This window comes from Chinchilla lanigera, unplaced genomic scaffold, assembly GCF_000276665.1.
Source record: "Chinchilla lanigera isolate Chin_1 unplaced genomic scaffold, ChiLan1.0 scaffold00078, whole genome shotgun sequence".
NCBI lineage: Eukaryota > Metazoa > Chordata > Mammalia > Rodentia > Chinchillidae > Chinchilla > Chinchilla lanigera.
Genome location: NW_004955479.1, coordinates 3,743,990 through 3,757,614, shown reverse-complemented (window position 1 = coordinate 3,757,614; position 13,625 = coordinate 3,743,990). Strand labels below are relative to the sequence as shown.

At 37.0% G+C, this 13,625-nt stretch overlaps 1 protein-coding gene across 1 annotated transcript in view; it reads left to right on the top strand.

The window, feature by feature from the left end:
* Positions 1–11,612, top strand: part of Aass (aminoadipate-semialdehyde synthase) — a gene marked incomplete at its 5' end in the record, with an annotated part of 59,833 nt that extends 48,221 nt beyond the window's left edge. The window contains 4 exon segments of the mRNA XM_013503294.1: positions 6,783–6,898; positions 7,718–7,806; positions 8,496–8,672; positions 10,528–11,612. Of these exon segments, the coding sequence (XP_013358748.1) occupies positions 6,783–6,898; positions 7,718–7,806; positions 8,496–8,672; positions 10,528–10,643 (498 nt within the window). The 3' untranslated portion in view covers positions 10,644–11,612.
* Positions 11,613–13,625: the final 2,013 nt, after the last annotated feature.

The window sequence follows — 13,625 nt, the reverse complement described above, 5'->3', positions numbered from 1 at the left end:
GCCCTGAGAAGAGATGTCCGTGCTCTCTGCATTGGCTCTGGAATCTTCTCAATTGTATAAGTGGTAGCAGGAGTTACTTGGGTATTCTGAAGCTGATAATCCAGGGGTGATCCTGGTATAGCACAGAACTGAATTCCTAATCCCATCAATTCTCTCATTTGACTATGCATATGCATAAGCATAAATGATTTGAGTTCAGCTACTGAATCTGACTTTATCTGTGTTAATCCCAAATCCTAGGGTTTGGGGTTGGAAGAACTTTCGCAACTGGAACTGAATATAAAGGAGAGCTTGTGCTGGCTGTTAACTTGTTGTCAGTTGATTGTTCACCTTAAACCAGTGTGCCTCTATTTCAACAGAAATTCAAAAAAATGTGTTATAAGGAGAAAAGGGCCAATGTTTTAAATTCAGTTTTTTGTGTGTCTGTGAGCCTTTCCAGTTTGTTTTACCTAACATAAATTTACTTGGACAGGAGTGAATGTCTGTAGAGAATCTGAGGGTGAGGCAGCAGGTTGAAAAGGTTGGTGAAAGTGTTCTTAGTGGTGACCCCAGGATATTATTAGTTTCTGTGCAGAAAAGGGGTTAGCAAACTTTTTTTAAAATAAAGAATAATAGGAGACAACATGGCTAAATAGAGGAGAAGCCATGTTCAGAGCTCCTCAGAGAAATTCAACAAAACACAGGGAACTGGAAGAAAAGGGAGAGACATTTGCCCTGAAACTAAAATTAATCTGACATAAGAGACTAATAGATCAAGCAAAACACAGATCAAGGACTTAACAAAATGGCCGGCCAGCCCACCTGGCTGCTAGTGGTCTCCAGATCAGGATGACTGCCTGCCACACTTGGAAGCTTAAAAGAAGAAAAAAAAAGGATACCCTAAAATAGTGTGGTTAAATCAAACCATACAGGATAGACTTGGGCTATAAGGCCCCCTGCCTCTTCTGCCTTCCTCCAAAAAGAAGACGCTGCAGTGCAGCAGTAACTTCTGCCAAAACGAACTGTTCTCTCCCTGATGATCAGCCAGTTTTCCTTTTTTCTTTGTCTTTTTTTTTTTTTCTTTTTTTACTTTTCTTTTCTTCCCACTCATTTTGTGCACAAGAGTGCTAACTGGAATTGCCAGGAACAAGATTAAAGACTACTGGGGTGCATAGTAAATGGAACAGCTCAGCCATCCCAGTGACCTGTGGTTAGAGATGCGTGGGGAATTAAACAGCCCTGCACTGCAGGACTGTGCAGCCCCGGGCTGTCTTCATGCTGCCAGGGGCAGGAGCAGAAAGGCACCTCCCATCTCACCGGAGGAAGTTAAGACTACAGCAGAGGCTGGGAAGGTGTCAGTGGAACTTGTAAAGCAGTGAATGGAAAGTTAGCACCCTGCACTTGGGGAAAGGAGTAAGAATTGGGACTGAGCAGCCTTGGATTGCAAAAGCAAGAGCAGAGGATGAGACCATGTCATAGCATCCCACCCCACCCTGAAACAAGCGACCTGAGAGGACAGAGACTTGCCAGTGGAAGAGGAACTCAGAAGGCTGAACAAGGACCAGGAGGAGCCAAAGATTCAGCCCGTGGGAATGGCCCCCTTCTCTGAAAACAGCACAGGAACTAGGAGAGAGAGACCACCAAGGGAAACAGGGTAAAGAGTGGGAGGTCACCAGGGGACATACAGAAGGAACTGGCTGAAGACTGTGGCCCTAGGCTCCCACTTCTGGAGGCCAAGATCAGTCTCAAATCCAGCACAAACTCAGGCTTAGCAGTATTATTCAGTAGTTTTAGATGCTTGGTGGACATCCAAGGAATTTTGTTTATTCTATTCTGTTGTCTTCTATTCTAATTTACTTTATTTTTCTTCTTTTTTTTGCTGGTTTGTGTCCCATTAGTTTTCCTTTTTTTCTTTTATCTATATTTTTGTTCTAATCCTTTTGTCTTCTTTCCCCATTTCCTCAATTTACCTCTTTAGACGTAATCATATTTTCATAAGAGTAAATAGTCTCTCTAATTTTTCTGGTCAACTTTAATAATCCTATGCTTACTCCTTCATCTTTCTCTTCTGCCCTCTTATCTAGTTTCCCAAAGCTTGCATGATCATCCTTTGTCCTTCAGCCTGGCTTATACTTTATTTCTTTTCAGTTGTCTCTCTTCTATCCATTATCTTTCGTAAATTTCCCCACCACAGAGTAAAACCACTCTGCCAAGAGAAAGCACTGCATACAAGCTCCCAATTGACAGTTATGTTATATAACTGTAGATTTTTCTTTCTATGGTTAAAGGTACAAAATTAATAGTTACCATAGTTTGTCAGTTTTTTAACTAGGCTTGATGCTACTGTTAGTGCTAATTATATAACTTTAACTAGGATGTCATATCTGCTTTAAGCAGTTTTCACTTCTGTAACCATACTGTGAAGTTATGGAGTAATAACCTAACCACACCCCAGCACCAAAGGACTTGGGACTGAGCCAAACAGGTACCAACAGCTCACTTTTAATTAATTGGAAAGGTAAGATCTTGGGACAGACACAAACCAAGAACTTCCTACACAAAGAAGATATCTCTAAAGAACAAACCTTGCCTAGAAAGGCCTTGATACTAGTGATAAAGCTACATACTACAAAAATGTGCAAGGATCAACACAGAAAACAAAATAAACATTTTTGAAATAGAAAATGACAAGGTGCAGAAGCAAAATGCAACCTCAGACCTCCAGACGAGATCTAGGAGACAATAAGATAGAGGAAAATGGAAGACACACACTTGACATTTCTGAAATAATAGCAACCAAAGTAAAGAAGCAAATCCATGAGGCCATAGAGGAAATCAGATCAGGAATAAACTCTCAGGTAAAAAAAGGAGTGGCAACATTTATAAAGGAATTGCTCAGCAAATCTAGAGTAGAGACAGACTGAAAAATAAATGATGATAGGAAGAGGATGGAAACCATGAATGATCAATATAAGAAAGAAATAGAATGCATGAAGTGGAGTCAGAGAGATATCCAGTAAATGAAAAGTTCCATTGAAAGCTGGCAAAACTACTTGAATGAAAATAAAGACAGACTTTCAGACCTAGAAGACAGGATTATGACTAGTGATCATGAAAGGAAAGATCTCTTAAAAATAACCAAAGATCAGGAAATAACAATTTAACAGCTGGACAACACAAAGAAAAGTAATTTAAGAATATTTGGTGTCAGTGAAAAGGCAGGAGTCAACACAAATGACATAAAAAAACTATTTGCAGAAGTAATAGCAGAAAATTTCCCAAGCATGAGAAAAGAATTAGACATACAGATAAATGAGGCATATGGCTCCACTTAGCCATAACAAAAATAAATCTACGTCTGGACATATAATAATCAAGATTCCAGAAATTCAGCACTAAAACAGACTATTAAAAGCTGTTAGAGAAAAGAAATAGATCAACCATAAAGAAAGCCCATCAGTATCACAGGACACTTCTCAACACAAACCCTCAAGTCAAGAAGAGCAGGGAGTGAAGTATTACAAGTCCTGAAAGAAAAAAATTTCCAACCCAGAATGATGTACCTTGCAAAACTATCTTTCAGAAATAATGGAGAAATGATACTGTCACAACAAAGAACACCTGAAGAAATTCATGACCATGAAACCAACACTACAGATTTTTTGACAGAGAAAAAAATGAGTACAATTCCAAAAACAACAACAGAAAGAAACCACCAAGCAGGGCAAGTAATTAAACAGATGGGAAAAGTAGGGAACCAACAGTAGGAAAATAACATGACAAAAATAAGTCAGTATATATCAGTTGTAACCATCAATGTAAATGGCCTCAATTCACCAATCAAAAGAAACAGACTGGCAGAATGGACCAAGAAACAAGATCCAACAATATGCTGTAGATATTTAACTGAAAAGAAACACATTTAACTGAAAAGAAATTCATAGACTGAAAGTCAAAGAATGGAAAACAATATTGAATGCAACAGGAACACAGAAAAAAGCAAAGTTAGCTACTCTATTTGCAGACAACCTGAACTTCAAACCAAGAATGATCAAGAGATAAAAATGGTCACTAAATACGTGTTAGGGAAAAACTTTGAGAAGAGGAAATAACAATCATAAATATGTATGCAACAAATATGGGCGCATCCATCTATATAAGGCAAATACCAATAGACATGAAAAATCAAATGAGCACAGTTGTAATGGGGGACCTTAATACCCCACTGTCACAAATAGATCAATCAGACAAGTAATCATCAAAGAAATATCAACTGAAACAAACCTATGAACAAATGGATTTCATAGATGTTTGCAGTGTATTTCACCCAACAACATCAAAACACACATTCTTCTCAGCTGCTAATGGGATGTTCTCTAAAATAGACCATTTATTAGCCCACAGAACATGCTTAAGTAAATGCAAAGAATTGAAATTATCCCAGGCATATTATGTGATCATAGTACAGTGGAATTGGAAATTATTGGAAAAGAAACCACAAAAACTCCACAAACACATGGAAATTAACATCCTCCTAAACAACAAATGGTTACAGATGAAATTAAAGAAGAAATTAAATAATATCTACATTTAAATGAAAATGCAGATACAACATACCAGAATATGTGGGACATAATGAAAGCAGTCCTAAGAGGGAAATTTACAGAGGTGAGTTGTCACGTCAGAAAAACAGAATGAGCACAAATAAACAACCTAATGCTGCACTGCAAGCTTGTAGAAATAGAAGAGCAAGTCAAGCCCAAAGCCCATAGAAGAGAGGAAATCATAAAGATCAGAGCAGAAATTAATACAATTGAAACTAAGAAAACAATACAAAGAATTAATGAATCAAAGAGTTGGTTCTTTGAAAGAATAAGTAAAATTGATAAACCCTTAGCCAATCTTATCAAAAAAAGGAAAGAAAAGACTCATTCATGCAATAAGGAATGAAATGTATGAAACTATTACAGATCCTGTGGAAATTCGGAAGATCATCAATACCTACTTTGAAAATCTTTACTCTCATAGGATGGAAAACAGAGTAGAAGTGGACAGATTCCTAGGTACATATAAGTTATTAAACCTGAGTCAAGATGATATAAAAATTCTGAATAACCCAGTATCAGTCAATGAAACTGAAAATATAATTAAAAACTCACAAAAGAAAGCCCAGGTTTTGATGCATTCACTGCTAAATTCTACGAGAAATTTAGAGAAGAGTTAATACCAATTCTCCTCATTTGAGAAATGCATATTAAAACAACAGTGAGATTTCATCACACCCAAGAAAGAATGGCTATCATTAAGAAATCAACCAATAACAAATGCTGGAGGGGCTGTGGGGGAAAAGGAACTGTTCTCCACTGTTGGTGGGAGTGTAGACTGGTGCAGTCCCTGTGGAAATGAGTCTGGAGATTCCTCAAAAAGCTAGGATTAGCTGTCCCATTCCACCCAGCTGTTCCCTTTCTGAGTATCTTCCAAGATGAATTAAAAACATCATACCACAATGATATATATTCACCCATATTTATGGCAGTACAATTCTTCATAGCTCAATCTTGGAAACAACCCAAATGTCCATCAGCTGAGGGTTGGATAAAATAAATGTGGCCTTTTTATACAATGGAGTACTAGTCAGCCATGAAGAAGTATAAACTTGAGACTTTTATAGGTAAATGGATGCAACTAAAGGTCATACTCATAAGTGAAGTAAATCAGACTCACATGTGTAAATACCATATTGTCTCCCAGGTGAGAGAAAATGAAAGACTAAATAAATTCTGACATGTAAAATAGATATTGTGAAATGGGAAGAAATTTTTCAAAAGGGAAAAGGAACTAGTATGGGTTCAAGGGGAAAGGACAGTAGGGAAAAGGGGAAAAATACAAGTCAGTTATACCATTTCTTAGTTCATCAAAATGGAAGGTTTGAGCTAATATCCATTGGAGAAATTCTTATGCTCATACTTATACCGTGAGCAACTACTTTAAAGATAACATGTAATGTATTAACTTTTCTGATCTTCCTCTTATTTTGTTATGAAATTTTGTTTTACCTTTTTTCCATAAAATAAAAAATAAATAAATACATGGAGTATAATATTGTATTTATTTTAGACTCTGTCAGTCATGCAGTCTTGTAGAAATGCTCAGTTCTGTGGTCGACAGTACACAAATAAGTGAGGATGGCTGTATTTCAGTGGAACTTTTATTTAGAAAACACAAGTGGTGATCTGCATTTAGCCTGTGAGCCAACTTGTTGACCCCAGGTCTAGAGCATAATTTTCCCCTTGGGTACATGGAAAAATTCTTGTTTAGAGTTGTTAAATGCTGTGGCTGTTGTTTAGGTTTCTTTCTTTCTTTTTCCTTTTTTTTTAGATTTTATTACCTGCCAGGTCTTTCGTGTCTCTTAAACCTACAAAAAAAAATTTGGTTGCTACTAACAACCACTGCAGGGAGCCCCTTCCCTTTAGCCTAAGCAAAATTGGCTGCTGGAGAGTGCAGGAGAATGGGTGAAAAAAGTGACGGGGAGCAAGTGTGATGGCAAGAAATACGCTAGGATTTCTTCTGCTTAGATTTGAGTTTTATTGCTGAAATATCATTCTGGAATGCCACGCATGTGTTGGTGTGTAAATGTGCAGCATGTGTGTGCATGTGCACATGTTACAATTTGCTCTTACTCTTTGTTTCCAATTTAATAATTTGAGGTGCATTTTAAGTATAGTATCTTAACGGTACATTCTCAGCTAATGTATCTTATTTTATTAGGAATTTAGAATCTTTGTCTTTATTTTCCTACCCAGAAGCAACTGCTGTGTGATCTAGTTGGGATTTCCCGCTCCTCCACCTGTGATGTGCTAAAGGAAGCTGTCCTTAGGAAACTGGGCGGGGACAGCACTCAGCTGGAAGCTGCTGAAGGGTAGGCATCCATCACTCCGTCTGGAGTAAAGTCCATCGGGTCCAGGATTACTTGGTCCTTTCTAGTCAAAGGAAGGTCCAAATACAATGCAACCTTGAATTCTACATATTTTAATTCTTTTATCATTCTTTTCCCTTCTTCACCTTTTCCACTCCCCTCCATTTTCTATTGCCTTTTATTTTACCCTTTAATTTATTTACCCTTTGAGTTTCTCATGTAAGAGAACATATATGTTAATTTAAGCTTATGTTCATGATTTATTTCATACAACATTGTGGTCTCAAGATGGATCCATTTTCCTACAGATGACTCAAATTTATCTTTCATCATGAGAAAATAGTATTCTAATGTTTATTAATAGCACATTTCTTTATTGATTCATCTATTGATGCACATATATTGTACTGCTATAAAGATGGGTATGCATGTACTGCTATGATATGGTATTTTCTAACCCTTCAGGGAAGACACCTAGAAAGAGGAGAGCTGGGTCAAATGGGATTTCTTGGTTTAGTTTTTTGAGGAATGTTTGTACTGATTTTCTTAGTGGCTGTACTAGTTTACATTCCCACCAGCTATGTTGAAGGGCTGCTTTTTCTAGGAGGCCTCTAGTGTTTGGTATTATTTGATTTCTTGATGGTGGCTTTTCTTTCTGTAGTAAGATGGAATCTCAGTGTACCACAATAATGTAATTAGTAGCAAACATGTACTAATAAAAATAAAAATTTTAAAAAGGTAAAATTCCACAGGCCCTTTGCTGCTTCCCTAATGAGAACATGTGCAGGACGTAATTAACGCAGCCGCCTCTGCGCTTTTCAGGTTGGGCTTGCTTGGAGATGAACAGGTCCCACAGGCGGAGTCCATCGTGGATGCGCTGTCCAAGCATTTGGCCTTGAAACTCTCCTATGGTAGGCTATGGAGTCATCAGATAGAGTCAGTAAACCAGAGGATTAATTGGAGAGCTGGAGCCAAGCATCTGGAGCCAGAGGAAAAATATGAGACTTACTTAAGAAAGAAGGAATTTGGGGCCAACTGAGGTGGCACACATCTGCAATCCTAGCTGTTTGGGAGCCTGAAATGGAGGATTCAGAATTCAAAGCCAGCCTGGGCAACTTAAGACTTTATCTCAAGATAAAATTAAAATGGGCAGGACCTGTTACTCAGCAGTGGAGCGCTTGTCTACCATGCAGGAGGCCTTGAGTTCAATTTCCAGTGCTGGGAATGGGACTGGGAGTAGGGGTAAGGGAGTGAACTTGGGTACTTGGAAAAGAAAGAGAATGTTTTGCTTTCAGTTTATGAGAAATGTGCCAGAAGAGCATGTCTGGGAGAGCTGTGTGATCTCTACAGCTGTGACCTTGTGACTGTAGTCAGGCTTTACTGATGCTGCTGCAGACAAAGGATGTGATCAAATTTTTAATTCCCTTATCTCTTTTCACTTGGCATTTGATTTAAAAGCAGTGTAGATAGCTGTCTGGTGACCACTTATAATGGGAAGGGAAATTTGTGAGAGCAGAGAGATAGGCAAGAGATCAAATACAATATTTGAGTTATCATGATAGTGGCATTAAAAAATATCTTTTTTTTTTTAAATTTTAAGGCCCTAAGGAAAAAGATATGATTGTGATGAGAGACAGCTTTGGTATCAGACACCCTTCTGGACATTTAGAAAACAAAACTATTGATCTTGTGGTTTATGGAGACTTCAACGGCTTTTCAGCAATGGCTAAAACTGTGGGGCTACCCACAGCCATGGCAGCCAAAATGTTGCTTGATGGTAAGTTCTGTTCCCCTGAGGCCTGATCTGTGCCCATGTCTACACTTCAGGTCATTTAATGCCTGGACATCAGATAATGAGTCGTTAAGCATAACACTGGCATCGATTAAAAGTGAGCTGTCTTTGAAGATACCTGACCCGGAGAAGCCCTGCATTGAGCAGAGTTAGACCTGATTTCCGCCCAGAGCGGTCACAGGAGAGCTGAGTGGCACTGAGAGGCAAGTCACTCAGCGCCTCTGAGCCAGTTTCCTCATCTTGAAGTTGGATATTGTCATCCCTAACTCCTAATGTCGTATGACACTTCCATGCATGTTATGTGAAGCTGCCACATGTCCACATAAAGGGGCCAGCAGGGAATGTTAACTCCATTCTTCCCTGCCTTGTTTTTGATTTTGGGGAGAGCAGCTCTTAAACAGCAGAGAATATTTACTTAATAATATGGGCCATGTCTTACATCTTTTCATATCTCAGCTTATTAGCAGTAAATAAATTCTGCAGATTACAAATGCTCCTGAATAGACACCGGAGCTACATCCCAATACATTCATTATACATTAAAATTCTCTTAAGTTGAAAATGCATTGGATACATCTAAGCTACTGAACCTCATAACTTAGCAGCATAGTACCCTGCACACCGGGATGTCCAAATGTTAGGCTTGCAGGGCCTCATTGAGTGAAGAGAAGTTGTCTTGCGCACATATAAAATATATAATGTAGTTAATGTAGGTGAGCAACAAAATCTCATTTAATTGTAAATATTTTTGTTATACCTTTTAAAATAAAAGCCCAAGTTTAGTAATTAAATAAGAAAACTTACATATCTGCATAGAACAATAAAATCCCATCCTCAAGGCGCGCACACGTGGAGGCAGGTAAAAATATTGCTCAGTAACTGCTGTGTTTCTGTCACCATGGTCACACAGTTAGCAGCACACTGTCCCCTCTCCTAAGCAGTGTTTCCTTGCTGCCTCCACGGTCCCACTCTAGTATCTTGCAATGGAGTCATGAAAAGTGAAGCTAAAAAAAATCATATCATAAGATGAAGCTGACTTTCGCGGGGCCGTATTGCTAGCTGTCCAGAGCTACATGCAGGCTGCAGGCCACAGGTTGGACACATGTGATGCAGGATGTGGGTTGTTTACTCTCATGACCTCATCCCGACTGGGAGCTGCGGCTTACTGCCAGCACTGCGAGAGAGTATCATGTGGCATATTAATAGCCTGGAAATGAGCAAAACTCTAAGGACAATTTATATTGAGAGAATATTGCTTTTACACTATGGACTGGTGGCTACATTACAGATACATATGTACATACATGTACAATCAATAAGCATTTTTATGAAAATAATACCTCACCTGGCCCTTGTGAATGAAGGGAGTGGAAAACCTGTAAATGAAATAATGAGGAAATATATGTATAATAGCATATTAAGCAATGTGAAGTTAAACTGCCTACCACATTTTTGGGGAATCAGGACGAAGAAAGAGTCAGCACACTCCTTACAGAAAGTGCCTAGACCTAACTGTTAAGCCATCCTAACAGGTGCCCGTGTCCAAATAATCAGATTGCATTCAATTCCTTCTGGTAGGAATTGATGCAGTTAAAGGGACAAATTTTGCCACTGTCCTTAAGGTCAGCGGTGCTTTTAAGTCCAAATTAACCCTTCTCCTTCCAGAGCACTCAGTAATTATGTAGTAGATGGCATTTAAGCAAATATTTAACGCCCAGCCCTCCACCAATTTATTGCTTCTGCGTTTGCTGCTGGGGTGACCCTTTCTCTGGAGAGATTCTTGCTGGAAGAATGAACCTTTAGGACCGCTTTAAAATGATACACTTTCATTTTCTTCCAGGTGAAATTGAAGCCAAAGGCCTGATGGGCCCCTTTTCCAAAGAGATCTATGGGCCAATATTGGAGCGGATTAAAGAAGAAGGCATTGTATATACTACACAGAGCACAATCAATTAGTTTTTTTTTTGTTGTCATTGTTTTATCTTCCTAGGCAACACAGTTCTCAATATTTGTGTGACAAACAATCTTGTTATTATACTATTTTATAAAGTGTAATAACATGCATTTTGATTAAGTCAGTACAGTGATGTTTTAGAAATATAAATCTCTATTTTAAAATGAAAACATTTGGAATAAGAGATGCCAGTAACTAACAGAGAACTTTAATAATACTTCTGCCGTGTATTTTTCCATATGTTTGTAGAAGTGATAGTGATTATACTGTTTGTTAATTTACTGTAGCTCTTTTCTTACAAGAATATATTTTCCTGCAGTCAGCAAATGAAACTTTAATGTTTTGGTCAGAAAAAATACCTCATATAGTTATATTTTACTAGTTTTCAAGTTGTTTCAGACCTTTAGATTACTTATCTACAAACTTCCGCAAAAATACTATTTTATACTTTTTAAAAAGTTATGATGTATTTAGTAAATAGCTTTTCAGAAAATTTTTCTTGAATATTTGGAAAAGGGAATAGATGAGATAAAATCACAATCCACATGAACCCTTCATTAGGTAGAGAAAAAGGATATAACAAAATCCAACATCCTTTCCTGATAAAAAACTCAACAATCTAGGAACAGAAGGGAACTTCTCCAACTGGATAAAAGACATCTATGAAGATTTAACAGCTTGTATTGCTTAATGGCAAAGGGCCGAATTAGTTTCCCTAACATTAGCAACAATATAAGGATGTCTTCTCATTACTACTATTCAACCTGTATTAGAGGGTTGAACTAGGGCAGTAATTCAAGAAAATAAAAGTAATCTAGACTGGAAAGGAAGACATAAAATTCTGTTTACAGATAACATGTTCTTAGGCATGACAATCTATAGAAAAATCCAATCTGTAGAAAAATCCAAAGGCATACTCAAAACAAACGATTATAATTAATAAAGAAGCAGCAACATTACAGAATACAAAAGTGACATACAGAGTTTTATTTTCTTTCTATAAAGTATTAATGAATGAACTAAAAATGATATTCAGAAAATAATTCTTTTTTTTTTTTTTTTTTTTTTTTTGGTTTTTCTCCAGTACCGGGAACCAAACTCATGACCTTGTGCTTGCCAGGCAGGCGCTTTTGCCACTGAGCTAAATCCCCAGCCTCCAGAAAATAATTCTTAATAGCATTACAAAGAATAAAATAGTCATATAATTGAGAATCCAGAGATAACAATCACATTTATGGCTAATTGCTTTTCTAAAAAGATGCTAAGAAAATTAAATAGAGGGAAATAATCTTTTTTATCAAATGGTGTTTGGAAACATGAATATCTACATACAAATAATTAAATTGGGCCCCTACTTCATACCAAACATAGAAATTAACTAAAAATGGCCTTAATACCTAAGTCTTATATTTGCCTAACACTATAAAAATCTTAGAAGAAAGCATGGGCATAAATCTTCACAGCCTTGTATTGTGTAATAGAATCTTAAATAAAGGGCAATAAAAACAAAAATGGTGAAGGAAAAAATAAATTGGACATAATGAAAATTAAAGACTTTTGTGCTTCCAAGGCCACTATCAAGAAAACAAAACCCCACAAAATAAGGGAAAATTTTTATAAATCATATGTCTGGTTGGAGAGGAACATGTGTCTAGAATATATAAAAACTGTTGAGGCCAGGGATGTAGCTCAGTGATGCAGTGCCTGCCTGGCAAGCATGAGGTCCTGAGTTGATTTCCAGTATCAAGAAAATGTTATAAGTCAATAATAAGAGATAACCCAACTTAAAAATGGGCAAAAAGATTTGAGTTAACGGTTCTCCGAAGATATACAAAAAGCCAATAGGCATGCAGAATGATGCTCAACATCATTAGCCATCAGGAAATGCAAATCAAACTACAATGAGATACACTTTATAACCCTGTAGAATGGCTGTAACAAAATAGATAACAACAAGTGCTGGTGAGAATGCAAAAGCGTTGAAACTTTCCAACACTGCTGGTGCATAACCAAGGTCAGTGAAAGGAGGTCTACACAAAAACTACACAAATGTTTATAGCACCATTATTCATAACAGCCAAAAACTGATGCAACTCAAGTGCCTCTCAACTAATAAATGAATTCACAAAATATGTTATATCTATACAATAATTAAATATATTCTTCAGATAAAAGGATGATAAAAGCATTGGAGTTCTGTGCTACAGGTGCTATATTAAATATATATATAATTATATATATTATCCAGCAATAAAAAAATGAAATGCCAACATATGCTATACTATAGATGACAATTACAAACATGCTAGGTGAAAGGAACCAGACACAGAAGGCCACATATTGTATGATTTCACTCATATGAAATGCCAGAACAAGCAAAGCTATGAATAAAAGAAGATTAGAGGTTACTTATGGTTGGGAGTAAATGGATCAACTGCTAATGAGCATGGCATTTCTTTTGCGAGTAATAAAAATATTGTAGAATTGATCTTAGTAATGGTGGCACAGCTCCATACTCTATCCTAGAAACCACTGAATTATATACTTTGAATGTGTGAACTGTGCAGAAGTAAATTATATTTCAAATTGTTATAAAAAACTGAATTTTAAGAGGACTTTATCATTTCCTTTGTTGTGGGATATACTCTGCTTTTAAAGATATAAATCAGTAATCTGTCTGACTTTCACAAACCATACTTTCATCCTTATATATGAAACTGATTCTGCCTTTGAGATAAGCAGGTATTATACATGGGGTATATGACAATTGAGAAAACATCTTCTGTGCTCTTTGAAAAGAAATGAAACTGGTTAAGGCCTTGCTCCTACCCATCACAAATAATATATGGAGATCAGGAATTCATTTTTAAACAAAGACAGTTCTATTATAATTTTTAATCATAACACAATCATATAGAAAATACAATTTTGGCACATTGATTCTACCTCCAATTTATAATGCCTGCCTTCCTGTTTGGGAGAGT